Source organism: Sinocyclocheilus grahami, unplaced genomic scaffold (assembly GCF_001515645.1).
Source record: "Sinocyclocheilus grahami isolate Dianchi unplaced genomic scaffold, SAMN03320097.WGS_v1.1 scaffold2627.1, whole genome shotgun sequence".
Lineage (NCBI taxonomy): Eukaryota > Metazoa > Chordata > Actinopteri > Cypriniformes > Cyprinidae > Sinocyclocheilus > Sinocyclocheilus grahami.
In genome coordinates this window covers 13,109-39,253 of record NW_015507806.1, presented here as the reverse complement: position 1 = coordinate 39,253, position 26,145 = coordinate 13,109, and the positions used below count along the sequence as shown (strand labels likewise).

The 26,145-nt window shown below is 40.0% G+C and overlaps 1 protein-coding gene across 1 annotated transcript in view; it reads right to left on the bottom strand.

Annotated features, from left to right (window-relative positions):
* Window positions 1–10,619: 10,619 nt before the first annotated feature.
* The window catches only part of LOC107575420 (NACHT, LRR and PYD domains-containing protein 12-like), a gene marked incomplete at its 3' end in the record, with an annotated part of 25,565 nt that continues 10,039 nt past the window's right edge, over window positions 10,620–26,145 (bottom strand). The window contains exons 4-9 of the mRNA XM_016261798.1: window positions 23,070–24,894; window positions 22,717–22,890; window positions 11,685–11,858; window positions 11,407–11,580; window positions 10,855–11,028; window positions 10,620–10,756 (exon numbers count right to left, since the gene is read on the bottom strand). Of these exons, the coding sequence (XP_016117284.1) occupies window positions 10,620–10,756; window positions 10,855–11,028; window positions 11,407–11,580; window positions 11,685–11,858; window positions 22,717–22,890; window positions 23,070–24,894 (2,658 nt within the window). The remainder of the gene's footprint in view (window positions 10,757–10,854; window positions 11,029–11,406; window positions 11,581–11,684; window positions 11,859–22,716; window positions 22,891–23,069; window positions 24,895–26,145) is intronic.

Below are 26,145 nucleotides of genomic sequence, written 5' to 3'. Positions count from 1 at the left end.
CCTCGAAGGGCGGAGTGTGTGTTATCGTGGGCACTGCATGTTGTATTTACATTCCAGATAATGATGCTGATGGTCATTTGATCGATGAAGGCTTAATGAATATGACTAGAATTGCACAAGAGATACAAGCAAGAGATGCAATAAACAATTCAAATGATTTGTTTGGTTGGCTCCCAGGGTGGGTACAGAGCAATGTTGTCTTCTTCTGATTCCCCCCTCCTCCATCTGATCTCTCTCTTGTATTATGTTTTAATATCTCTTACTCATATTCGAGGTACGCATGCGCACATGTATGCATTAGCTTTCTGAGTTCAAATGTTCAGACGAGGACACGATATCTAGGACTCTAAGGTAATGGAGTTCGTACTGAACTATGGATATAGTTCAGCATCCTTCGCCAAGTTTATTCCTAATATGTCCATATTTTCCTGTAATGTGACCATTTTATATAACACATATTCTTGGCCAAAATTCTATATGTATATCATCTATATCCTCATTGGTTAAAGGGTTGAAACTCCCCTCGACATATGCCTATATAATATCCTTGTATCTATGAATAAAGTTGAAGTATTGAGAATACAATTTGATGTGTATTTTCTTGCTTCCCGGCCGTATACACTTTGAGGGACTGAGAACTTTCGAGGTGGCAAAGGGAAAATAGAGGGACCTTTGTTAATTGCTAACACATACTCTCGTGGTTTTTCATCTTCACGAGTCTTTCACAGAGCCGGTGCCGAGGAGGTGTGTGGTTGTTTTTCGCAGTCATTAGGACTGCTGTTTTTAGATTGACTAAATATAGCAGGCAAATATTTTTTCAAAATGCACTGAAAATCTACTTTTTTTTAAGTTTTACTTAAGTTTTAATAAAATGATTTACAGTGATGCTGTTTGCTAGCTAGTAAGCTGACCATCCAATCAAAGGAGGAGAAAATGCTGACGTTATCGTTAGCCAGCTAGATGGCCCTGGTGCTGCCAACTCGAAATCTGATTGGTTAAAGCAACGGTTTCATTGCCATTGATTTAAGCTAACTGACGCCTGCAATGTTGATTCTGAAGGCCTTAAGGCAGATTTCTTTGACCCTGGCAACACGATTGCTGAAATATGATTGGATAAAAGCTCTAATATAAACATACACTGCTGGAAGCAGTGCAACCAAGAGAAAAACTATAAAATGAAGAGAATAGACTATTGGAAATAATTTAATACACATTCATGGAAAAATATATTAAACTAAATCAGTGATTCTGATAGTGTTTAGGCCAGCAGAGAAGGCTTTGCTGGCCCTGACGGCCCACCACTGCCAGATATACACTATACCTGAAATGACCCCACAAGTAACCACTGCGTCAGGTTTATAACTTTTATAGTGAAATATTTGTAATCTGAAGTGAGGCAAACAGGTTTTTTAGTTTTTGTCAAATTATTTTTTTAGGTCTGTAGGATCATAGGAAAGGGTGGTCCCCACTATATAGCAATTCTGACAGGTGACCCCCACGATGCATAAAAACAAGTGTGAGTGTGTGTGTGTGTGTGTGTGTGAAAGAGAGAGAGTGTGTGTGTGTGTGTTTAGACATACATTTCTGTAGTCCTGCTGTAATCCTGGATTCTCCTCCATGATCCACACTAGAAAACACAGACACATTCAGTCAGTGAACAAATTGCTGTTGCTATGCAGTTACTATACAAGGTACTCAGGGTGGTTGCTAGGAAGTTGCTATGTGGTTGCTAAGGTACGTGATCTGGTTGCTTTGCGGTTGATAATATGTTCAGGGTGGTTTCTACCATGTTGCTATGCGGTTGCCAAGGTACTCAGGGTGATTGCTTGGGAGTTGCTATGTAGTAGCCAGGGTACTTGGGTGGTTACTATGCAGTTGATAACATGTTCTGGTTGGTTGCTATGTGGTTGCCAAGGTACACAACATGGTTGCTAGGGTGTTGCTGTGTAGTTGCTAGAGTACATGGGGTGGTTGCTAGTAGGGCTGTGTATCACTAGAAAAAGTCATGATGCAATACGTATCCCGATACGGGACTGCACTGAATTTCATCTCAGCAGAATTCAGTCAAACAGCTGTTTATTAAACACTGCATACTGTAGGACCACTGCTGACTGTAGGCGGAGCAGACGGTTGATCTCTGCATTATGAAGAGCCTCCAGAACTGTATAATATCAGTAATGGTGTAGGTTTCACGTTTCAACATTGGGCACTCTTGACCAGGTACAATATTCTGATTGTTTGCATCTTGTTTTCAAGCCCATAAATAATACTGTATTCGTTCTAATATATTTATATTGTAATGTCCTCATTCTAATATATTAATAAAATCATCTTTACATTGCTGGTAGGTGATCATTGCACAAATGTTCTAAACTAATGCGCTGTCTTCACTGCAGCTCACACGCACACATTCAGTCGCTCACACAGATCGAGCTACACAGAAACTTCAGAAGCAATGCAGGTGTTTTGTAGTTGGATGTAAAAGTGAACATAAGAGTCTTCATTTTCTCCTGACATCAGAGTCACTGAGGAGGCAGTGGATTAGTTTAGTTTTTGATGGTAACACCACTGAATACACAAAAAAAACAGAAGAGTGGGGTGGGGTGAGCAGTAGCTCATTGTCATTTAAAGAAACACGGCTCGCTGTGAACAGAGCTGTTTTTGACAAGGTAAAAAGGGTGGTGTTTTACATAAACATTGATGAATTTTAACCAAAGTATGTTTTCATGTATGTTGAATGTACATGTATGTAGTATGTATGTAGTATGTAGTACTAAAGAATCATACCACCTTGCGGAAAATGGGCATCCGATGTCCCCTTTAAAGTTAGGGCTTTTTTGTTCCTTTATTTACAAGTTGTTAATGTTTGTAACGTAAGTTATCATTTTGAATATGTTTGTTTCTACCTTTTATGGAAGCTGTAGGGAGGAGGCTGCTATTTTTATTGTGTTTTCACTATTTGCTCTGGTTTTGTGGCCAGTTAGGGGGTGAGTTATAAACATACAGAAACAGTCCACATCACATTAGTTTGTTTGTTCTGTATATCACTTTATGTGTTGTATCCTTTTTGTATTGAACTAATTATTCAAGTATTGTGCACATTTGTTATCATTCTGATCTTGTCAGTCGGGTCAAATGTGTAATATTCACAGAGACAGACTTTATGAATATGTGCAATTAGCTTGTTTGTGTGCTGAAAATCTGATTATATTATTTTAAAGTGACCGAGCAATGCGCTGAGGAGGTAGAAGCATAGAAACATACTATTCACAGAAGCCTCATTCATACTAATGTGCTCATATGAGGACATCCTCAGACCTCAGCATTAGTTCTCAGTCATTTGACTGGTCAGGCTGGTTCAAGCATCCCTTCTGGCTGCAAATGACCATATTTAATATTTATAATATTAACTTTTAATTTCTGGATAATGATTTGATGTAATTTTTGTGCTTAAAGGGTTAGGTCACCAAAAAATGAAAATTAGGCTGCGTTTTACTCACCCCCGAGGCATCCTAGGTGTATATGACGGTCTTCTTTCAGACGAATCCAGTCGGAGTTATATTAAAAATTGTCTTTGATCGTTCACGTCTTTTGGACTGAAGCAATGCAACACCCGCTGACTGCAATGATAGAGCTTGAAAGATCAAAGACAATTTTTGATATAACTCTGACTGGATTCATCTGAAAGAAGAAAGTAATATACACCTAGGATGCCTCGGGGGTCAGTAAAACGCAGCCTAATTTTCATTTTTAGGTGAACTAACCCTTTAACTCCATTTGTGTGAGTGGAATATTTGCTCAACTTCTAATAGGGAATTTTCACACCTAGTTCGTTTTAACTCTCCAAACGCTCTCAGAGGGACAAATTTCGTTTTTTCCATTTACATTTTTCTAGACTCTGTTTTAATGGTTAAATTAATAAATATGAATAAAAAAACATGTCTAAATAACTGAAATCATGAAACTTACACAATTTAAGAGCAACTTATTAAAAGTTTAATAAAAAAATAAAAAAATAAATGTTCCGCTCAAATTCAGTTTTATTTTTACCAAATGGATTCCATTTGAATGGTTTCATTGAATTTTATTATCAAAATCATCTCTAATTAGCTAATTATATTAAAAAAAAGTATTATTATTTAATTATTAACTGCTCTGGGTGTGTGTTCACGGTGTGTGTGTGTGTTCACTACTGTGTGTGTGCACTTGGATGGGTTAAATGCAGAGCACAAATTCCGAGTATGGGTCACCATACTTGGCCACACTTAAATTTTTTTTTATTATTATTATTTTTTTTTTGAAAAACTGTGTTGTGTATCTAAGATTTTCTTGTAAATAAATTATTTTTGTATATGATATGACGATAGTTTCCTTTCAGTCGGCCTCTCTCGACGTCACGTCGGATGACCGACGAAATTGGGATCTCGCTTAGAGGGACCAATCTACTTCGAGTGTAAACTAAACGAGCCAATGCACATTGGCATGCGCTTATTGCATCCAGCTGCTGCTGATCACAGCGTGAGTATAAGTAGACAGCAGATGCAGAGCATATTCAGCTTTTCGCTTCGGAGCCGAACGATCACATCGTTCTGCTCCTGACTACTCTACTGAGAGAAGAAGACTGAACGAGTTCAGCGCGCTCTTGGAGAGCTCTTCGTGTTGGCGGACGGCGCTTCAGCGGTGGTGGTTTCCCGTATCGAGTGGGTTGCACACAGCAGGCTGCACTACCCCCTGTTTGTGTTGCAGATGATCATCTCCCCTGTGCGCCTCAGCACGCTAAAAGAGCTTTTTCCCCTAAAAGAGCAAATTCGGGTGCGTCTTTTTGAAGACGACGTTGCGTGGCAAACTTGACGTTACGTCTTTATAAAGACGATGTGGGTCTTGCTATAGACAACGTATCACTCGGGCGTTTTTGGATGCAGTCGTTACCTGGCGCTGGGTAATGGTCACGATCGCTGCCTCTTTTGCCTGGGCATGAAGCACGCTGAGGTGGCTTTTGTGGATGACTCATGCTCCCATTGTGGGGGCATGACCATCTCGGAGTTGTGGACCGGACTCCATTGCCTGCAAAGGGGCGGAGTGCCCGTGCCACTGCCTAGATCTGGGATTCCCTCTGGTGGCAGCCAAGGGCGTCCTTTTTCTGGCGGTGGGCGGACTGGTCTTACTGTCACTGTCAGAGTGCGGCCTCCAGCAAAGCTGTGCCGTGGAGCCGGTAGCAGGGCAGCCGCCCCAAGGACGCGTACTTCATGTGTCAACCCTTCCGCACCACAGACCATTGCTGTGGTACGCATCCGAAGGACGAGCATATCAGTACAAGGTCCTGCCCTCCGGGCTGTCCCTGTTGCCCCGTGTCTTCACGTAAGTTGTGGAGGTACCCCTTGGGGCCCCAACTGCACTGGCACATCAACTGCCTCGAGTTGCTGGCAGTGCAACTTGCCCTGGGCCGTCTCAAAGGCACTTATGAGGCAAGCATGTACTGGTCCGCACGGACAACACAGCGACTGTTGCGTACATCAACCGACAAGGTGGTCTGCGCTTCCGTCACTTATCGCAACTCGCCCGCCACCTCCTCCTCTGGAGTCAGAAGCATCTGAGGTTGCTTCGTGCTGTTCACATTCCTGGGCGGCTCAACCGGGCAGCCGATGAGCTGTCCCGAGCTGCGCTTCCGGGAGAATGGCAACTCCATCCCCAGATGGTCCAGCTGATTTGGGGACGTTTCGGAGCCGCTCAGGTAGACCTGTTTGCCTCTCCAGAAACCTCTCACTGCCAGTTGTTCTTCACCCTGACCGAGGGAACACTCGGCACGGACGCACTGGCACACAGCTGGCCGCGGGGCCTTCGCAAGTATGCGTTTCCCTCAGTGAGCCTTCTGGCACAGTTGCTGTGCAAGATCGATAGAGCCGGTCCCTCCAGCCGATATGAAGACGGGGTTTTACAGCTCCTACTTCATTGTACCCAAGAAAGGTGGTGGGTTACGACCAATCTTGGACCTGCGTGTCTTGAACCGGGCCCTTCACTGGTTACCGTTCAAAGATGTTGACGCAGGAACGCATCTTCAGTGCATCCGTCCCCGAGATTAGTTTGCAGCGGTCGACCTGAAGGACGCGTACTTCATGTGTCAACCCTTCCGCACCACAGACCATTGCTGTGGTACGCATCCGCCCGTTCGCCAGATTTTATAGCCTTCGTGTGGAGCCGGTATCCTCCTGTGTTGTCATCTCAAACGGGTAGAAGCACTGAGGGGCCCCGGCTTCGGGTCGGCTTGCAAAACCACTCTAGAGAGTCCATATAGTAGACCCTATTGAGTTCCTCCGTCCCCTCGGCAGCCAGATGTGGCAGAGCGTCCAGCACCAGGCCTTCACTCGCTGAATCCTCAAGAACCGGTAGAAGGCTGGGTTCCATATGGTAGGATCCCAATTTTGTCGGTCATCCGACGTGACGTCGAGAGTGACCGACTGAAAGGGAACATCTCGGTTACGTATGGTAACCCTCGTTCCCTGAAGGAGGGAACGGAGACGTCACGTCCCGTCGCCACAGCTCCTGTACCACCGCTGAGCGGCCGGGTCACCGGTTCGGCTCCTCAGCGAAAACCTGAATATGCGCTGCATCTGCTGCCTACTTATACTCACGCTGTGATCAGCAGCAACTGGATGCAATAATCGCATGCCAATGTGCATTGGCTCATTTAGTTTACACTCGAAGTAGATTGGTCCCTCTAAGCGAGATCCCAATTTCGTCTGTCATCTGACGTGACATCTCCGTTCCCTCCTTCAGGGAACGAGGGTTACCATACGTAACTGAGATGTTTTTCTTTACATTTATGTAATCTACGGTTAGCTGTGCATTGAATAATTTTAATGCATGACATGGAGGCAACAAACCACCCAAAGCGCAGCGGAGATCTAGCATTCTGCCAGCTTTGAATCAGACAGAGATGAAGTACTGCTGTAAGATCACATTTATTTGAATGCATGAATTATAGCATTGTTTTGAAATAATTAACGAGAGAGAGAGAGAGAGATGAAAGTTGTGTGTGTGAATTGCACTCTGCAAACAACGAAGCTGTGAGTTAAAAAAACAGTTTCAAACACAGTGATTTTACCCCCGAGATGCCAAGAAATATAATGTAGCAATTCAGTATCGAAGCCATTATATTAGTACAATTTACAAAGCAGTGTTGACATCATTTGAATACTATCTTATCTGAGAAAAAAGGAAGTTGAATTAACTTTACAGATAACGTTCCCTTTTAATTTTAAATTTGACTGAAATGTGTTGTTAAAGCTCTGGATAAAGCTCTTCCTCATACCCTTCCCTGTCCACTTCATCTTTCAAATTTTCCAGTAGGTCAGACTCCAGCGTTCCACTGCTGCACAGAAAGCTGGGGTCTGAGTTCTTGTGAAATTGTGGTGTGAACAAGAAAGAGCCTGAGATCACTTCAGTGCTGAAAAAGACCAAGAAAAGGACTGTGTTCTCTTTTGAGTCCACTATACTGTGAACACAATAAGGACTCAGTCAGTCCTGTGGCTTGTGTTTCTCTCCCCATGTGCCTTCCATTACCCAGTTTCTCCCATGTTAATTATGTTTGTTGATTCTAGGTTTGTCTTGTTTAGTTCCTGTACTTAAGCCCTGTGTTTCCTGAATCCTGCATTCAGTCTTACATGTCTACCCCCATGTGCTACGTGTGTGCTCCTTGTTCCTTGAGAAATAAAGTGTATTATGCCTCTGGATTCCCTATGTCTCCGCGCTCCTTCGTCTCCTACGTGTGTGCTCCTTATTCATTGAGAAATAAAGTGTATTATGCCTCTGGATTCCCTATGTCTCCGCGCTCCTTCGTCTCCTCGCTCCGAAACAGTAGGCACACCGTGACAGAATACTGGACTGAAAACAGTCAGGACTGTGCTAGAGGGAAGGTATCCTGCGGTGTCTGGAGAGTGTCCGGCCCGATTCAGAACCAGCCAGCCGGATGCTCCTCAGTCAAGCCCACCAGCCGCTCAGCAGACAAGCCTGCCGGCCACTCCTCACTCAAGCCCGCTGACCATTCCGAAGTCAGGCCCTCTGGAGGTTCCATTGTCAAGCCCGCTGACCATTCCGAAGTCAGGCCCTCTGGCGGTTCCATTGTCAAGCCCACCGGCAGATTCCCTCCCAAGCCCTTAGCTAAAAGCTGTCTCTCTCACCTCTGCTCTAAAAAAGGAGAATGCGGAGGAAGAGACTGTGGGCTCCACCCCCTGGGTCCGCTCCAGTGTCGGCTCCAGCCCCAGAGTCAAACCCAGAAAGAAATCCTGTTCCCAAGTCCAGACCAGAGAGGGCTCCTGTTCCCAAGTTCAGCCCAGAGAGGGCTCCTGCTCTTAAGTTAAGTCCAGAGAGGGCTCCTGTTCCCAAGTTAAGCCCTAAGAGGGCTCCGGTTCCCACGTCTAACCCAAGGAGGGCTCCAGTTCCCACGTTCAACCCAAAGAGGGCTCCAGTTCCCACGTCCAGCCCAAGGAGGGCTCCAGTTCCAACGTCCAGCCCAAGGAGGGCTCCAGTTCCCACGTCCAGCCCAAGGAGGGCTCCAGTCCCCAAGTCAAGCCCAGAGAGGGCCACTGTTCCCACGTCTGGCCCAGGGAGGGCCACAGTTCCGGAATCAAACCCAGTGAGGGCCGCTGTTCCCACATCCGGCCCACGGAGGGTCTCAAAAGCCAATATTCTCCCCAAGGATTTTTTTTTGGGGGGGGGGGTTATAGGGATCGGCCCGTAGGCCGCTGTTCCCACATCCGGCCCACGGAGGGTCTCAAAAGCCAATATTCTCCCCAAGGATTTTTTTTTGGGGGGGGGGGGTTATAGGGATCCGGCCGTAGAGGCCAGGCTGAGTGCCGAGGCCAGGCCCCCTGAACTGTCTGCTCTGACGAAAAAGAGTGTCTTAATGTCTTTTATGTCTTTTTATATCTGTTATGTCTTAAGTCAACGAACGTATTCACTTATTACAAAAAACTGATTTGGCTTTATTAAAATGTGCATAATCTACTCATTAAATAAATAAAGTCTAAATAAGTTGTTCAGATGACCAAAGCACATTTTCTTGCATATTTAACATTTTAATTGTTTGGTCAGACATTTAAACATTCATAAATCGGGCATTAAACATTGAGTTATGTTCTGTATGTTAAATATGAATATATAAACAAGGTTATTTGCACAGTACCTATAACTGCGCTTTGCATCTGCTTTCTGCTGATTGCTGATTGAGATTGACATGCTTAATGGCCGACTGACCCAGTACACTCTCATTCATTTCATTCACTAACGACATGTACCAGTTCATTCAACTCACGAACGACATGTATCAGTTCGGTCATTTCATTCTCGAACGAGAAGATCTCTCTCGTTCAGACTAAAAAGAAACTCATTCAGTGAAGGGCGTATTCGTTCACTACATTCAACAAATCACATGCTCCGTCACATCTCATACTCGAAGGCTATTGGCTCAAGGTTTAGTCATTTTTTGACAGGATGAAACAGTCCACAGAGATACCCGGTTCACTGATCTGCGCATGCGCTGCCAATAGCGCCGTGCTGCTGTGGAGGGAGGAATTTCAGTGAACGAGAAATATGAGTCAATGGATTACATGAACGAGAACGATTCGTTCACCAAAAAGATTCGTTCAAAAAGAACGATTCGTTCACGAACGTAACATCACTATAAGTGACCCAAACTCACAGCACTGGTAGAGATGAGTTCATGTATACTGTGTTACACTTCACTCGTATATTGTATATGTATATAATCATACATTTTTATAATTACATCATAACCTTCGCAATCTGATGATCACACTAACCAATATCATATTCTCATAACCATGCATTGTTAGAATTTATAAATAAGTTACAGGGTGAAAACACCCTTTTCATATACTTGCCAGAGCCGTGTTAATTTTGGACCCATTTGGAATAGATTAAACCAAAGATACATACATACACCTGAATATAAGTGTTTTATGGCTTTAACTAATACAAATAACGAGTGGTAACTCATCTAATCTAACAAGGGAATGTACACACCACATGCATATACCAGATACAATTATAACTGATTAATTATAGTCTAAAATAAAGAAATGTCTTTATGTGTGTGTGTGTGTTAGTTTGGGTGTGTGTGTGTGTGTGTTCGTTTGGCCATCTACAGCTTTTTGTGGAATGTGTTTGAAATCAGATTGCAGGATGCTCGTGGGGCTGGTTCTAATCTTACTTGACGGCGAAGAACCATTTGGCAATTTACACCCTTATACGAACGTAAAGTTCCTGACCAGAACTGTAATTTATATGCAAATGTCAAAAGGCTAAAAGGGGTCTTTTAAGCCATAAACAGTCCAACTATCATGCATGATCCTACGCAGACGCTACATTGTTTACGGCCATTTCAATCTTAGTGCAATCCACATCTATAGACATCTGTACAAATATGGAAAAATGCCTGCAAATGTTGTTTTTGTCCCTAGTTCTGGAATTCCATTGAGAGCAGAAGCAACATGTTTTTTTGACAAAATTCAACTGCCATTTATTGTGGTAGCATTTTGTTAATTATTTTATGGAAAACCATTACCTCAGTATCTCCAGCTGACAGTTTGGGCTCTTCAGACCTTCAGAAAGCAGCTTCACTCCAGAATCCTGCAGGTTATTGTTACTCAGGTCCAGCTCTCTCAGAACAGAGTTTGAGGATTGTAAAAGTGATGACAAACTCTCACAAGACTGAGCAGTGAGATTACAGATGGAAAATCTGAACAAGAAAAACAGTAACTGCATACAGAATAAATCTTAACAGTGTGTTTTTTTAAAAATTAACTTGCAAAAGAATTAAGTATTTGAAACCCAAACCTCAGTATCTCCAGCTGACTGTTTGGACTCTTCAGACCTTCAGAAAGAAGCTTCACTCCAGAATCCTGCAGGTGATTGTTACTCAGGTCCAGCTCTCTCAGGACAGAGTTTGATGATTGTAGAGCTGATGACAAACTCCCACAAGACTGAGCAGTGAGATTACAGAGGGAAAATCTGAACAAGAAGAACACAGTAATTACATAGAGAATGAATCTTAACAGTGTGTTTTTTATTAACTTGCAAAAGAATTAATCAAGTGTTTGAAACTCAAACCTCAGTATCTCCAGCTTAGAGTTTGGACTCTTCAGACCTTCGGAAAGCAGCTTCACTCCAGAATCCTTCAGGTCATTGTTACTCAGGTCCAGCTCTCTCAGGACAGAGTTTGAGGATTGTAGAGCTGATGACAAACTCTCACAAGACTGAGCAGTGAGATTACAGATGGAAAGTCTGAACAAGAAGAACACAGCAACTGCGTACAGAATAAATCTTAACAGTGTGGTTTTTTAAAAAATGAACTTGCAAAATAATTAATCAAGTATTTGAAACTCAAACCTCAGTATCTCCAGCTGACAGTTTGGGCTCTTCAGACCTTCAGAAAGCAGCTTCACTCCAGAATCCTGCAGGTTATTGTTACTCAGGTCCAGCTCTCTCAGAACAGAGTTTGAGGATTGTAAAAGTGATGACAAACTCTCACAAGACTGAGCAGTGATATTACATGTGAAAAATCTGAACAAGAAGAACACAGTAACTGCATACAGAATAAATCTTAACAATGTGTTTTTTTAATAATTAACTTGCAAAATAATTAATCAAGTATTTGAAACTCAAACCTCAATATCTCCAGCTTAGAGTTTGGACTCTTCAGACCTTCAGAAAGCAGCTTCACTCCTGAATCCTGCAGGTCATTGTTACTCAGGTCCAGCACATTTAGATGGGAATTTGAGGATTGTAGAGCTGAAGACAAACTCTCACATGACTGAGCAGTGAGATTACATCCACATAGCCTGTATAAAGAACAAAACAAACAGCGATATTAATGTGAATTTATGAGTGTATATAGTTTATAATCCGCAGTGCATGTTTGTGATAAATACAGTGTAATTAGACTTTATTGACTTTATTGATTGAACTTTACTAGGTAACACTTTATCATAATTATACAATAACAAAGCACTAATAACTCATTTTAAAACTATTGTAGTTCAATAATAGTTTATAACCTGTAGTTAATACATTCATAGATTATATACAAATAGTAAGTTCATCATTCTGAAGGAGAGGATGAAGTGGATGCCGACCTGACCATATCTTTCCTTCTGATATTAATTATTTCATATTAATATATATTGTGTAATTATTAATCAAGTTATTGATCAGTATTTAGCCTCCCATATTGTCTGATGATTGACTTAAAATGTAGAGCCATCTATATTAGTATAGATTGAAGTATGCTTAATAAATATGCTTAAATGCTTAATCTTTCTCTCACAGAACAACCTCCTGGACAGCAACCAATCTGAGAATCTCAGAAGTGGTCATTCGACCGAGACTTCCTTGCTTTCAGTTGTTGAAGCCCTAAGACTGGCAAGAGCGGGTTCCAAATCTTCTATACTTATTTTGCTGGATCTGTCTACTGCTTTTGATACGGTGAACCACCAGATTCTCCTGTCAACCCTATTGGAAAATGGCATCTCAGGAACCGCACGCCAGTGGTTTGAGTCTTACCTCTCAGATAGGTCCTTCAAGGTATCTTGGAGAGGTGAGGTGTCCAGGTCACAACATCTAGCTACTGGGGTGCCTCAGGGCTCAGTACGTGGACCTCTTCTCTTCTCTGTCTACATGGCATCACTAGGTTCTGTCATTCAGAAATGGCGTATTATTGTGCCATCTCAAAGAGGCACAAAATCACTTTCACAGAAGTTTTCATTAACTGTTCCCTCCTGGTGGAATGACCTGCCCAACTCAATCCGAGCAGCTGAGTCCTTAGCCATCTTCAAGAAACTACTAAAAACACATCTGTTCCACCTTTATTTGATCCTCTAACTCTTAACACTTTCTATTCTATTTTAATTCTACTTTATATTTATCTTTTTTATTTAAAAAAACAACAACAAAAAACAAACAAACACGCTTTCTATTTTTTCTATTCTATCTACTTGTTTTTCTTTGTGTGTGTGTGTGTGTGTATGTGTTTGTGTGTAATATATATATATATATATATATATATATATACACACCTTGCTACGAGTACTGCGTTAGGCTAACCGAGACATTTGCACTTATATATTGTTGCTCTTTTGTTAGTTTTGACTGGTTTTTATTGTCCTCATTTGTAAGTCGCTTTGGATAAAAGCATCTGCTAAATGACTAAATAAAAAAATAAATAAGTATGCATATATCCTTTTTAGAAGTGATCAGAGTAACAGGTGTGAACACATGCTGAGTGTATTTCTTTCCTTAGGGTCACAAGGCCATGGTAAGGGGGTCAGGATGACCTACCATCTACGTGAGCTATGAGTGACGAAGAGAACTGTGACATTTAGATGTTGAATAACAGATATTAAAAATCCTGTTCTATCCTGTATTTCTGTTCTCCAAGATTGTTGGCTTCATAGTATGTGTGTAACCAACCATACTGATAAGATACTCGCTAGAAAACCTTGAGATCCAGATAAGGGCTCTGTGTGTATGTGTGTGTCGACATCTATTCTCTGTGTTAGATGAGAAGGCTGTCACCTGCCGCCATCCTGAACCAAGCTGAGGTGTCTTCTTCTTCATTTGCTGACGCCTGCAATAATAATTTGGAGATATGCTTGAAGTTTATCTAGGTTTTGGAACCAGAATTTTGCTGAATTTTGCATTGACGCAATTATCATCCTCTGTCAGGGTATAATTGTTGGTGATTTTGAGTTGAACGCAGAGCGGCCTACGAACTCCATCTTTTACTCCTGGTCTTCATTTCAACACCTGGTCCTTGGGGTTTAACTATAAATTCCCCTACAATTCATTATCACTGTAATTTACAAAGTGTTGCTGTTTTATTAGCTCATATGTAAAGAATTATATAATGCTTTATTAACAACATATTGACCATAAATAGTACTCACTTTAGACTATATCATGGAAAATCAGAAAATATCATTAAGTGCTTTAAACCAACATTTATTGGACATTAATTGCATTCATTTTCAGTTTTAATACTGTACAAACTGTATAATTTGTCGCCTAACTTTCTAATCCTAACCGATGTATTTTAATGTGATCTAATGAGTATTTGTATGTATTTCATATTGTCAGCATTATGTCATTTCATTTTTTATGTGGTTATGTTTAGGTTTGGGGATAGACTTCATGTATTTGTAAACATTTTAAGCAACATTAGTTACAATATAATAAGTACAGACTAATAAAGTACTTACAAATAATTAACAAACTGTTAATTTGGAGTAACCAGTATATAAACTGGTTACTCCACTGCCTCAGATCACTTCCTCCACACACTTAACATCAGCATGGTTCCTGACACAACACAAACCCCTCCACATGTCATCTTTCGACATAACCTACGCTCACTCTCACCCTCCCAGCTATCTGCTATGATTTAATCTTCGCTTCCTTCCCCTAAACTGTTAGCCTCTTTTGATGCTAACAGTGCTACAGATACTTTCTGCTCCACTCTTACATCTTGTTTAGACACTGTCTGCCCCTTGTCTTCCAGACCAGCCCGTACCACCCCTTCTGCCCCTTGGCTATCTGATGTTCTCCATGAATATCGTTCTAAGCTCAGGGCTGCTGAAAGGGTGTTGCGCAAATCCAAAAATCCTACTGACCTTAATGTGTATCAGTCACTCCTCTCTTCCTTCTCTGCTAATGTCTCCACTGCTAAAAGGACATACCACCATAACAAAATTAACAATTTGTCTAACTCTCACATGCTCTTTAAAACATTTTCCTCGCTCCTTTGTCCTCCTCCTCCCCCTCCTTCATCAACTCTAACAGCTGACGACTTTGCCACGTTTTTCATTAATAAAATTAATCAGTGCACAATTTTCCACACCACAATCTGTCAAGCACATCTTACCAGCAAACATACACTCGTTCACATCCTTCTCTTCACTCTCTGAGGCAGAAGTCTCCAAACTCATCCTTTCTAATCATTCTACTACTTGCCAGCTTGATCCTATTCCATCTCATCTCCTTCAAGCCATTTCCCTTCTACCTTTCATTGAAAAAACACTTGAACGAGCTGTGTTCAACCAACTTTCTTTCGGAACATGCTTCACAACTCCTTGTTCAAGCTCTTGTTCTGTCCAGGCTGGACTATTGCAATGCTCTCTTGGCAGGTCTTCCAGCCAGTTCTATCAAACCTTTACAATTAATCCAGAACGCGGCAGCAAGATTCATTTTTTATCAGCCAAAAAGAATGCACGTCACACCTCTGTTTATCAATTTGCACTGGCTACTAATAGCTGCTCGCATAAAATTCAAGGCATTGATGTTTGCCTACAAAACCACCACTGGCTCTGCACCCATTTACCTAAATTCATTACTTCAGAGTTATGTGCCCTCTAGAAGCTTGCGTTCTGCAAGTGAACGTCACTTGATTGTGCCATCCCAAACAAGCACAAAATCACTTTTACGGACTTTTAAATTAAATGTTCCCTCCTGGTGGAATGACCTGCCCAACTCAATCCGAGCAGCTGAGTCCTTAGCCATCTTCAAGAATCGGCTGAAAACACATCTCTTCTATCTTTATTTGACCCTCTAACTCTAGCACTCTCTATTCTAATATATAAATTCTTTAAAAAAATAAAAATTGTCCCTTGTAGACTACGTGTACTGCGTTAAGCTAACTGAGACCCATTGTCCTCATTTGTAAGTCGCTTTGGATAAAAGCGTCTGCTAAATGACTAAATGTAAATGTAATTTACAATTAATTAATATATAAATTGTAGTTTCTATGTTGTTATCACATAAACAAGTTATAAGCAGTATTATTACTGTAATTAATTGTAATTGAATTAAGTGTTAATTAAAGACTTGCATAACGTTTTTTCATCCTTTATTACCAACTTGTTAACTATACCTAAGTGATATATTTTACATTGGTATTAAATTAGTTGTTAACGGTTCATGAAAAAAAGAAGTTATTAATTAACAGTAAATAAATGCTTATGTATAAAGTGAATTGATGCACATTTAATACTTAATTAGTGTCTTTGTAAACATTTTGGAACACTTATTATTCATGGAATTAACGTATAATAAAGGTAGTATTAAAGCAATTAATTAATGACTATTAAGCATTTTGCATGACTTAATCTAAAATGAGTACTATTTAACCTTAATAAAACATTTATTAATGATCCATTACTTTAAAAGTTGGCCATTGCTTAACCTTCTTTTGTAAGGATAAAAGCAGACACAACACAGATCATACCGAAAACATAACTCATTTATTTTTATTAACATGGCTTGACATGACAAAGAAAAGATGGCCTGACAGATAGAAACATCACACCACCATTGGAGTACCACACACACACACACACACACACACACAGACACACACTTACTTATACAGTTTTGAAATGTCATGAACTATTCTACCAAAGGCCCCATCATGGTGTTTCCTAGCAAGCCATTCATACCACTCAATTACAGTGAGGTGATCAGATAGCAAGCTTTCAGTCCGGTTCCTCCTAAGCCTCCAGATCTGCTCCGTGTATGTTCTCCAGGCTCTTTCAATATGCTGGGTGTGTGCACCTGAATGTGGGTCTACTGTACATACCACCCTAGATCCGACAGTATGCAGTGGGCACACCACTCGTCACTGATGACAGAGGACCCAGATCTTACATGATGGGCGATCAAGGGGACCAAGATGTCTTTGAGACCTTTTTTCCACAAGCTCTAGATTAGGCTTCCCACTTCCATTTTCTTCATTCCTGACACTCAACATCCTAAATACCCACTTCTTTCTCTTGCATCCTCCAGTCATTCTTCCTTCACTAATTACACAACATTTCAACACATAAAGAATTAAGTGTAATTAGTTACATCTTATAATCCATTACAGTGTACAAAACAATAATCGCCAAATGGCAGCAGCTGCGTTTGTATGAAACGAGAGTGAGTCTGTGATACCAGGATGACATAATTCAATATTATGTGTACAATTATTTAATTAAGTTTTAATATTTTATTAGCTAAGCAAATGCAAAGCTCCCACAAAGAGAAACTGTCCCTGGCAAGAGTATAGCGCTGACTTCAGTTACCCGGATGAGCGTGTGTTATCAGCTTTTACTGGTTGTTATCGAGGAATAACATACCTCGGAATGTCACGACTGACCAATCAGAATCAAGTATTCCACAGAGCCATGTAATAATCAACATTAACATCTTAAATTTCAAAGTAAACCACTAAATTAAATTATCAGGCACTGATGGTACATAAGAAAAGGAAAGTGTAGTATTAGTGTACATGCAACAGTGTGTCCCCTACTGTCTTTAACAGTGGTGCTGTTGTGTGCACGTTCACTAGCCTGTGTTTCCTTTCCCTGTCTTCTCTCTTTAACTCTTTATTTGTTTTTTACGTGATAATGCATAACTCAATTTATACAGTTAAAGGTATAGTTCACCCAAAAATGAAAATTTGATGTTTATCTGCTTACCCCCAGAGCATCCAGATGTAGGTGACTTTGTTTCTTCAGTAGAATACAGTAGATGATTTTTAAGTCCAACCGTTGCAGTCTATCAGTTGTATAATGCATGGCAATGGTAACAAATTCTATGAGAGTAAAAAAAACATGCACAGACAAATCCAAATTAAACCCTGCGGCTCGTGACGACACATTGATGTCCTAAGACACGAAACGATCAGTTTGTGTCAGAAACCGAACAGTATTTATATCATTTTTTACCCGCAGTCCAGACGTCCGTTGGGAAAGGATGCTGGGTCGTCTAGTCCCTTCAAGCGCCGTGGGCAGAGAGAAGGACGGAGCCGCTGATAGAAGCCGCCGCCCCTCGCGCCCCGGACCGGAGAGGGGAGCGCGTGCGGCCGCCGGACTCCACTCCTTACCTGGACCCTTCCTTCCTGACCACTGCCCTTCCCTTCACGAACCCCGCAGCACGACGAGGACACCAGATCCCCCGTTTGGACACTTGATTCCCTTTTTTCTGGACACTTTGTTGATTTTCTGTTAATAAACTGTGTCTGTCGTTTGCTCCTCCCGCGACAACACCCATTAACGTAAACCACGCCAGAGCGCGTATACACCTCACGCACCGGAAGCCGTGCTCGCACACAAAGACAGTTGGACATAGTGGTGAATTAGAGGTAAAAAATGATATAAATACTGTTCGGTTTCTGTCTCAAACTGATCGTTTCGTGTCTTAGGACATCAATGTGTCGTCACGAGCCATAGGGTTTTAATTTGGATTTGTCTGCATGTTTTTTTTTTACACTCATAGATTTTGTTACCATTGCCATGCATTATAAGACTGATAGACTCTAAACAAAGTCCCCTACATGTTGGATGCCCTGGGGGTAAGCAGATAAACATCAAATTTTCATTTTTGGGTGAACTATCCCTTTAATGGATACTAGAATAAAATCAAGGCAGACATTCATTTTCATAATTTTGATCATTTTGATGTACTGCATGTTCCTTTTACACAACAATATTCAGAACCTGTATCCTTTTCATTGTCTCGTTTAACAGCTATCAAAATGAAAGATGACTCTAGTCATTCACAATCCTCTGATGATAGCTGTACAGACTCTTCATCTGAAACTTCTAGATCTGATTTTACCTCAGACACAGATACAGAAAAAAAGGAAGAAGAAAAAGATGAAGGTCAAGGGCAAAAAAAAAAAAAAAAGTCTCGCAAAAAAAGACAGGAAGGAAAGGAATGCTCCATGGCAAAGAGGTACAATCACAATTTAGTTTCAAAAACACTATGAATGAGTTGTATTCACTTTTTGTTGTTGCTGTGTCCCTGAAGTAAAGTTGAACCTATTTTTGAGTATCTATTTGGCACAAACTGAACTCTGCAGAAAAATGTACTGTATGGTTATGTGAAATCTAGGTTTTGTTAATGAGGAACAAATTCTTGAGAAAATCATTTAAAAAATACATTACAAACAAACAAGCAAAGAATGCTCCATGGCAAAGAGGTACAATCACAATTTAGTTTCAAAAACACTATGAATGAGTTATATTCACTTTTTGTTGTTGCTGTGTCCCTGAAGTAAAGTTGAACCTATTTTTGAGTATCTATTTGGCACAAACTGAACTCTGCAGAAAAATGTACTGTATGGTTATGTGAAATCTAGGTTTTGTTAATGAGGAACAAATTCTTGAGAAAATCATTTAAAAAATACATTACAAACAAACAAGCAAAAAAAAAAATGTTTAGACACATACTTCTTTGTATTAGTTGAATTACAGATTATAGACTTTTCAAACTTTGGGTCTGTTACATGCACATTCATCACAATTTCAATGACAATGTGATCCTCCTTCTCCCATAAGTGAAATCTCTAGTGGTTAACTAAAAATGATCAGTGGTTCATTATGAAAACATTTTACCATAATTTACTGCCATTATTAAATAAAATACTAAATATGATCACCCAATAGTTGTATTGCCTTTTGTACTGAACTTCTGTGGCACATACATAATACTCAATTAAACTCAATTCAACTCTACTTTATTTATAAATAAAGTCTGTCCCCTGCAAATCATCAGGATCTTACTGTTATGGCATTCTGATTTCGATCACCCAATAGTTGTATTGCCTTTTGTACTGAACTTCTGTGGCTCATACATAATACTCAATTAAACTCAATTCAACTCTACTTTATTTATAAATAAAGTCTGTCCCCTGCAAATCATCAGGATCTTACTGTTATGGCATTCTGATTTTATGCTTTATTCAGGAGAAGAAATTAGAGCTTATATGCTTATTTTATCATATGTGTGTGTACTGTGTTGTACAGCATTCTCATTGTGTTCAATATTGTTTTTCTTATATTGGCAGCTCATACACCAGATCAAGTGCTGGCATGATGTAAACAGGTTCTTAAGCTGTTCAAAAAAGTACGGACCTTGTCTGCTGCTTTTAATGTGGGTGTGGATTGCAACACTGTGGTGCACAATGCATCAAGAGTATTAGGGGTAACACTTTCTATGAAACCTGTATTTATTATGCATTATAAGTGTTACGGGGCGAACGAGACGTGAGACGTGCGGATCCATTTGTAAGCTTTATTTAGAAGAGTGGTCAGAAACAGGCACGGGTCATAGACAATGGCAAACTGGTATGTAGAAGACAAGGCAAGAGCAGTCCGGTAAACAAGCGAGGGTCAGTCGACAGCGAACGTAATCCAACAGGGTGAGACTAGATTGATAATCCAGGTACAAGGCAAAGATCCAGGCAAGGTGCAAACACAGTCCGAAACAGCAAGCAAAGGGTTAATCCAAGATCCACAGACAGAATCAGAATACGGAAAAACAGGCAAGGCAAGACTAGACTATGAAAAACTAGAAACTGGCTCCGTAGAGTAGCCATCGCTAGGAGAGTGATAAACGCTATACAATACTCGGCGACTTGAGCAGGATCTGAGTGGGTGTTATATAGTGTGTGTAATAGCTTTCAGGTGAGCGTGTGATTGGTTACAGCTGTGTGCAATCAGTACAATGGATGATGGGAAATGTAGTTTAAGGTATAGTGTAACAGTCTGTGTAGTGTGAGAGTCCATGTAGTGAGCGGGTGACCTCTGGTGGTGAGTGAACGGAAGTTAATAGACCGAATTCGTGACAATAAGGGTATTCTTAAGGCATTATAATGAATGTATAATGCATTATTAAAAACCTTATAATATGTTGAATATGTTGTTACTGATGGTCTGGACTAAAGGTTTTACACAGACTGTAAGTACATTTTCATTTTTAAAGAATTTGCCACTGACGATTCAAGTTTTGAGCAGTGTAGAGTAGGCTTGTTGTTTGTAATTTCTCCGATCACAAATGCAGACATGGTTTTATGTTTACGCGGCGTGATGCAATGCAATGCGTAAAAAGACAGTATAAGTCATTATAATCAGTAATTATGTCCCCACTGGATGCAACAAATGCCTCGTTTATAATGGGTTTTAATGTTTTTGTCTCGTCGCTCCGGCCGGGACACGGCATCACAGTATGGTGAGGGGCATAACATTTCCATCACATGCTTGAGGTATTCGGCCGATCACAACGCACTAGATAGCTGGCCAATCAGAGCACACCTTGCTTTTCAGAACGATGAGCTTTGTAAAAATCTACGCGTTTCAGAAAGGCGGGGCATAGAGGAGAAACAATAATGTACATTATGTGGAAATGTAAGTAAAGTGAAGGTTTCAAAAACCTTTAAGTAAAGTGAAGTTACTTTACTTAGTAACACTTAACTTTAGGGTCTCTTAACTAGTTGCTTATTAGCATGCATATTACTAGAATATTAGCCATTTATTAGTACTAATTAAGCACATATTAATGCCTTATTCTACATCCTAATCCTACCCAATACCTAAACTTAACAACTACCTTACTAACTATTAATAAGCAGCAAATTAGGAATTTATTGAGGGAAAAGTCGTAGTTAATAGTAAATAAATGTTCCCTATGCTAAAGTGTTACCCTTTACTTAAAGCTTACAAAGACCACTTATAAATAATAAGACCAAATTATAAAGCCTTTTGGATGTATTCATGAAGACTTTGTATTTGTCATTTTACAGTAAAAACACTAATAACTAAATTATTGTGCAGATCTTAAACAATGGCAAGATATGAGACTTATAATACATTATAACTATGGGAAATATAATTTATTGTAACTTAAATGGATGCATGTTCACTGTGTTAATTGATACGTGTTCATTGTGTGTTATAAATCATCATACTCTTAAAAGCTATAACCACAAATAAGTAAGTATTATAATACATTAAAACTGTTCTTATGATTATTTATGAGACGATACAACATATATGTTTTTTTTATAATGTATTATTCATTCAATATATACGAATACCCTTATAATGTATTATAAATACGGGCTTCATAGAAAGTGTTACCGCTTTTTTTTTTTTGCAGCACCTTTTCTTTTAATAGTTTGCAAATAATTTGTCATTTTTTTATTACTGTATACTTATTATAAAGTGTTACCGATGTATCCATTAAAAAGTTATAAGTATCTTAAATAAGCACAAATGCCAGGGCAGCAACTTCAAGGCCCAAAAAATGCCTCAGGATCAACTCCTGTTCATACCTCATCTGTGCATTTGTGCTCAACACTGCAGCAAATCATTCATGAATCCAGTTCAACTCACTGACTCAATGATCCAGTCACAGCGTTTGTCAAGTTATCAACACATTGAATCTGTTCTACTGAAATGAGGCAAGAACCAAAAGTAAGATGATCCTCGGAGCAGAGGATTTCTGATGAAGTGAAAATAAATCTATTGTAATCAAATTTATAAGGAAAGGGAACATTTAAAAAAATTTTTTAAAGTTCACTGAAACATAATGTTCAAAGAAGTCATTAAGAAGGTATTGTTTCATTATTTGTAGATATTATTTCATTCTCATAACTGGAAACCAGCATTACAAAATCCCAGATTTTCCAGGATGGTTAGGAAGCCTGATTGATTTCTCATCAGGTTTTTTGAGTAGGCGTTGCCTGTCTTGTGTTCTTGGAGAAAATGCCACTGATACAATTGTACTACAGTATAAACGGGAAATATCTGCTAGCTATAGTTAAGAAATACCTATTCTTCCACATATTTGAACCTAGTGATTCAGTGAATGTGAAAGTCAAACCTCAGTATGTTCAGTCGACTATGTGAACTCTTCAGTCCATCAGAAAGCAGCTTCACTCCTGAATCCTGCAGGTGATTGTTACTCAGGTCCAGCTCTCTCAGATGAGAGTTTGATGATTGTAGAGCAGAAGACACAGTTTCACAGCATGCTTCATCAAGACCACAGCCGTCAAATCTGACAAAACAGAATGTTTAACCAGATTATTTTCTGATGTTCAGTGTTTCTGCAATAATTTATTATGCCCTTCATAATCCAGACAGTGTGAAAGTATTTTACATAGTATTTTAACATTTAATTGTTTAGTGATGTAGAACAAAACATTTAATTAAACCACAGTCAGTGAAATTACTCACATGACTTTTCTGCAGCATCTCACAGCTGGGACAAGTCTTGTGTAGTTTGAAGGTGACGTGAACCTCTTTGGGTTGAACTCATCCAGCACCTTCTCTGACATCAGCAGTATGTAGGTCAGCACTGTGCACATTGAAGATGAGAGGTCTCTTCCTGGATGTTCATCTGAACTGAGGTAACTCTGGATTTCCTCATATAATGAATGATCTTTCAGCTCAAGTAAGCAGTAGAATAGGTTGACTGAAGCTTCATCCGAGATGTCCTGTTTTTGTAATCGTTTAATGTGTGCACTTATTTTTCGGATGCTCACACTGGTGTCTTGTGTGTGTTTTATCAGGCCTTTGAGCAGGTTCTGACTGGATTCCAGTGAAATGCCCATCAGAAACCGCAGAAACAGATCCAGATGTCCTCTCTCACTCTCCATGGCTTTATCAGTGGCCCTCTTTATTAAGTCATGAAATTTGACATTTCTAAAGAAGAAGTGAAACTTTTGTCTGGCTGTAGCTTCTGAATCTTCAAAGAAAAACTGAAGCTCCTGCATGTTCTTGTTCAGGTAACAGATGAACACATGCACTGCAGCGAAAAACTCTTGAACACTCAGATGCACAAAGCAGAAGACCTTTGTCTTATAAAGTCCATTTTCCTTTTTAAAGATCTCAACGATCATTCCTGTGAACTCAGTGTATTTACTCACATCAATACCACATTCTTTCAGATCTTTCTCAGAGAACACAATGTTTTCCTGCTTCAACTGTTCAAACGCTAGCTTAGCTAACTTCAAAATCATCTCTCGATTTAATTGTAGGTGCTCTGTACGTTCTGTTTCTTCTTGTTCATCGTACTTTTGGTTCTTCATGTTCATCTGTATCAGCAGGAAGTGAATGTACATTTCAGTGAGTGTTGTGCTGATGTTCTCTGCATTGTTCTCAATGAGAATATCCTGAAGTACTGTGACTGCGATCCAGCAGAACACAGGAATGTGGCACATGATGTAGAGACTACGAGACGTCTTAATGTGTGAGATGATTCTGGAGGCTTGAGTCTCATCTGTGATTCTCTTTCTGAAGTACTGCTCCTTCTGTTGGTCAGTGAATCCTCGCACTTCTGTGAACAAACCCACATACCGAGGAGGGATCTGATTGGCTGCTGCTGGTCGTGAGGTCACCCACACAAGAGCTGATGGAAGCAGTTTACCTTTGATCAGACTTGTGAACAGCACATCTACAGATGATCTTTCCTCAACAGTGTCCAGTGTTTTGCTTTTAAAGTTCAAAAGCAGGCGACTCTCATCAAGTCCATCAAATATAAACACTAGCTTACATTCCTTATATAACTTTGATTTCTCCAGGTCCTTCAATTCAGGATAGAATTTCAGCAGAAACTCATGGAGATTGACCTCTCTGTCTTTAATCATGTTGATCTCTCTGAATGGAAGCAGGAACACACAGACTATATCCTGATTGGTGTTTCCTTCTGCCCAGTCCAGGATGAATTTTTGCACAGAGACAGTTTTTCCGATGCCAGCGACTCCCTTGGTCAGCACAATCTTCTCCTCATTGTTTTTCCTCAGTTCAGTAAATATATCATTGCATTTGATTGGTTTGTCCTGTGTTTTTTTGTTCTTGAAAGCATCATCAATCTTCATAATCTCATGTTTGTGATTGACATCTTTCATCTCTCCCTCTGTGATGAACAGCTCTGTGTAAACAGTCTCGAGATCTGCGTCATTTTCGTTGTTGCCCTCAAAAATATACTTTGCTTTCTTCTTCATGTTGTTTTTGTGAATTTGCAAGAATTTCTGCAGCATTAAATCCTCTGTTAAAAAGGCTGATGAAAGTGAATAAAAACATGATGAAAAAGTAAAAAACAGATTTATAATTAAATGACTATTGAATATAATGCAGACCTGAGGCTTTAGTGAATTTCATTAAGCCTCAAATAATTTTTCAGATGCCTTAATTTGTAAACTCCAGAAAGCATTAATTTGGAAAATCTTTCCATGATGAATTTGAATTTATATACACTGAACAAAATTATAAACGCAACACTTTTGTTTTTGCCCCCATTTTTTCATGAGCTGAACTCAAAGATCTAAGACTTTTTCTATGTACACAAAAGGCCTATTTGTCTCAAATATTGTTCACAAATCTGTCTAAATCTGTGTTAGTGAGCACTTCTCCTTTGCCGAAATAATCCATCCACCTCACAGGTGTGGCATATCAAGATGCTGATTAGACAGCATGATTATTGCATAGGTGTGTCTTAGGCTGGCCACAATAAAAGGTCTCTCTAAAATGTGCAGTTTTACTCTATTGGGGGTCTGTATCTGGTGTGACCACCATTTGCCTCACGCAGTGCAACACATCTCCTTCACATAGAGTTGATCAGGTTGTTGATGTGAAAATGCCATCAATAAAATGCACCTGTGTTCGTTGTCCATAACATACGCCTGCCCATACCATAACCCCACCGCCACCATGGGCCACTCGATCCACAACGCTGACATCAGCAAACCGCTCACCCACACGACGCCATAAACGCTGTCTGCCATCTGCCCTTTACAGTGAAAACTGGGATTCATCCGTGAAGAGAACACCTCTCCAAAGTGCCAGATGCCACCGAATGTGAGCATTTGCCCACTCAAGTCGGTTATGAAGACGAACTGCAGTCAGGTCGAGACCCCGATGAGGACGACGAGCATGCAGAGTGCTCACTAACACAGATTTAGACAGATTTGTGAACAATATTTGAGAGAAATAGGCCTTTTGTGTACATAGAAAAAGTCTTAGATCTTTGAGTTCAGCTCATGAAAAATGGGGGCAAAAACAAAAGTGTTGCATTTATAATTTTGTTCAGTGTATATACTGTATATATAATCGTGGCCGTAATTATTGACACCCTTTGTAAATATAAACTAAAAAGCTTGTGAAAATAATTCTGCATTCCTTTTGATTTTTTATAAATAAATAAAAAAAAACACTGAATGAAAATTTTTTATTGAAGTAAAACAATTGAAAATATGAGGGGGGGGGGCGGGTCTTGTTTTGAAAAAGATGTTTTTTTCAAATACACGTTGGC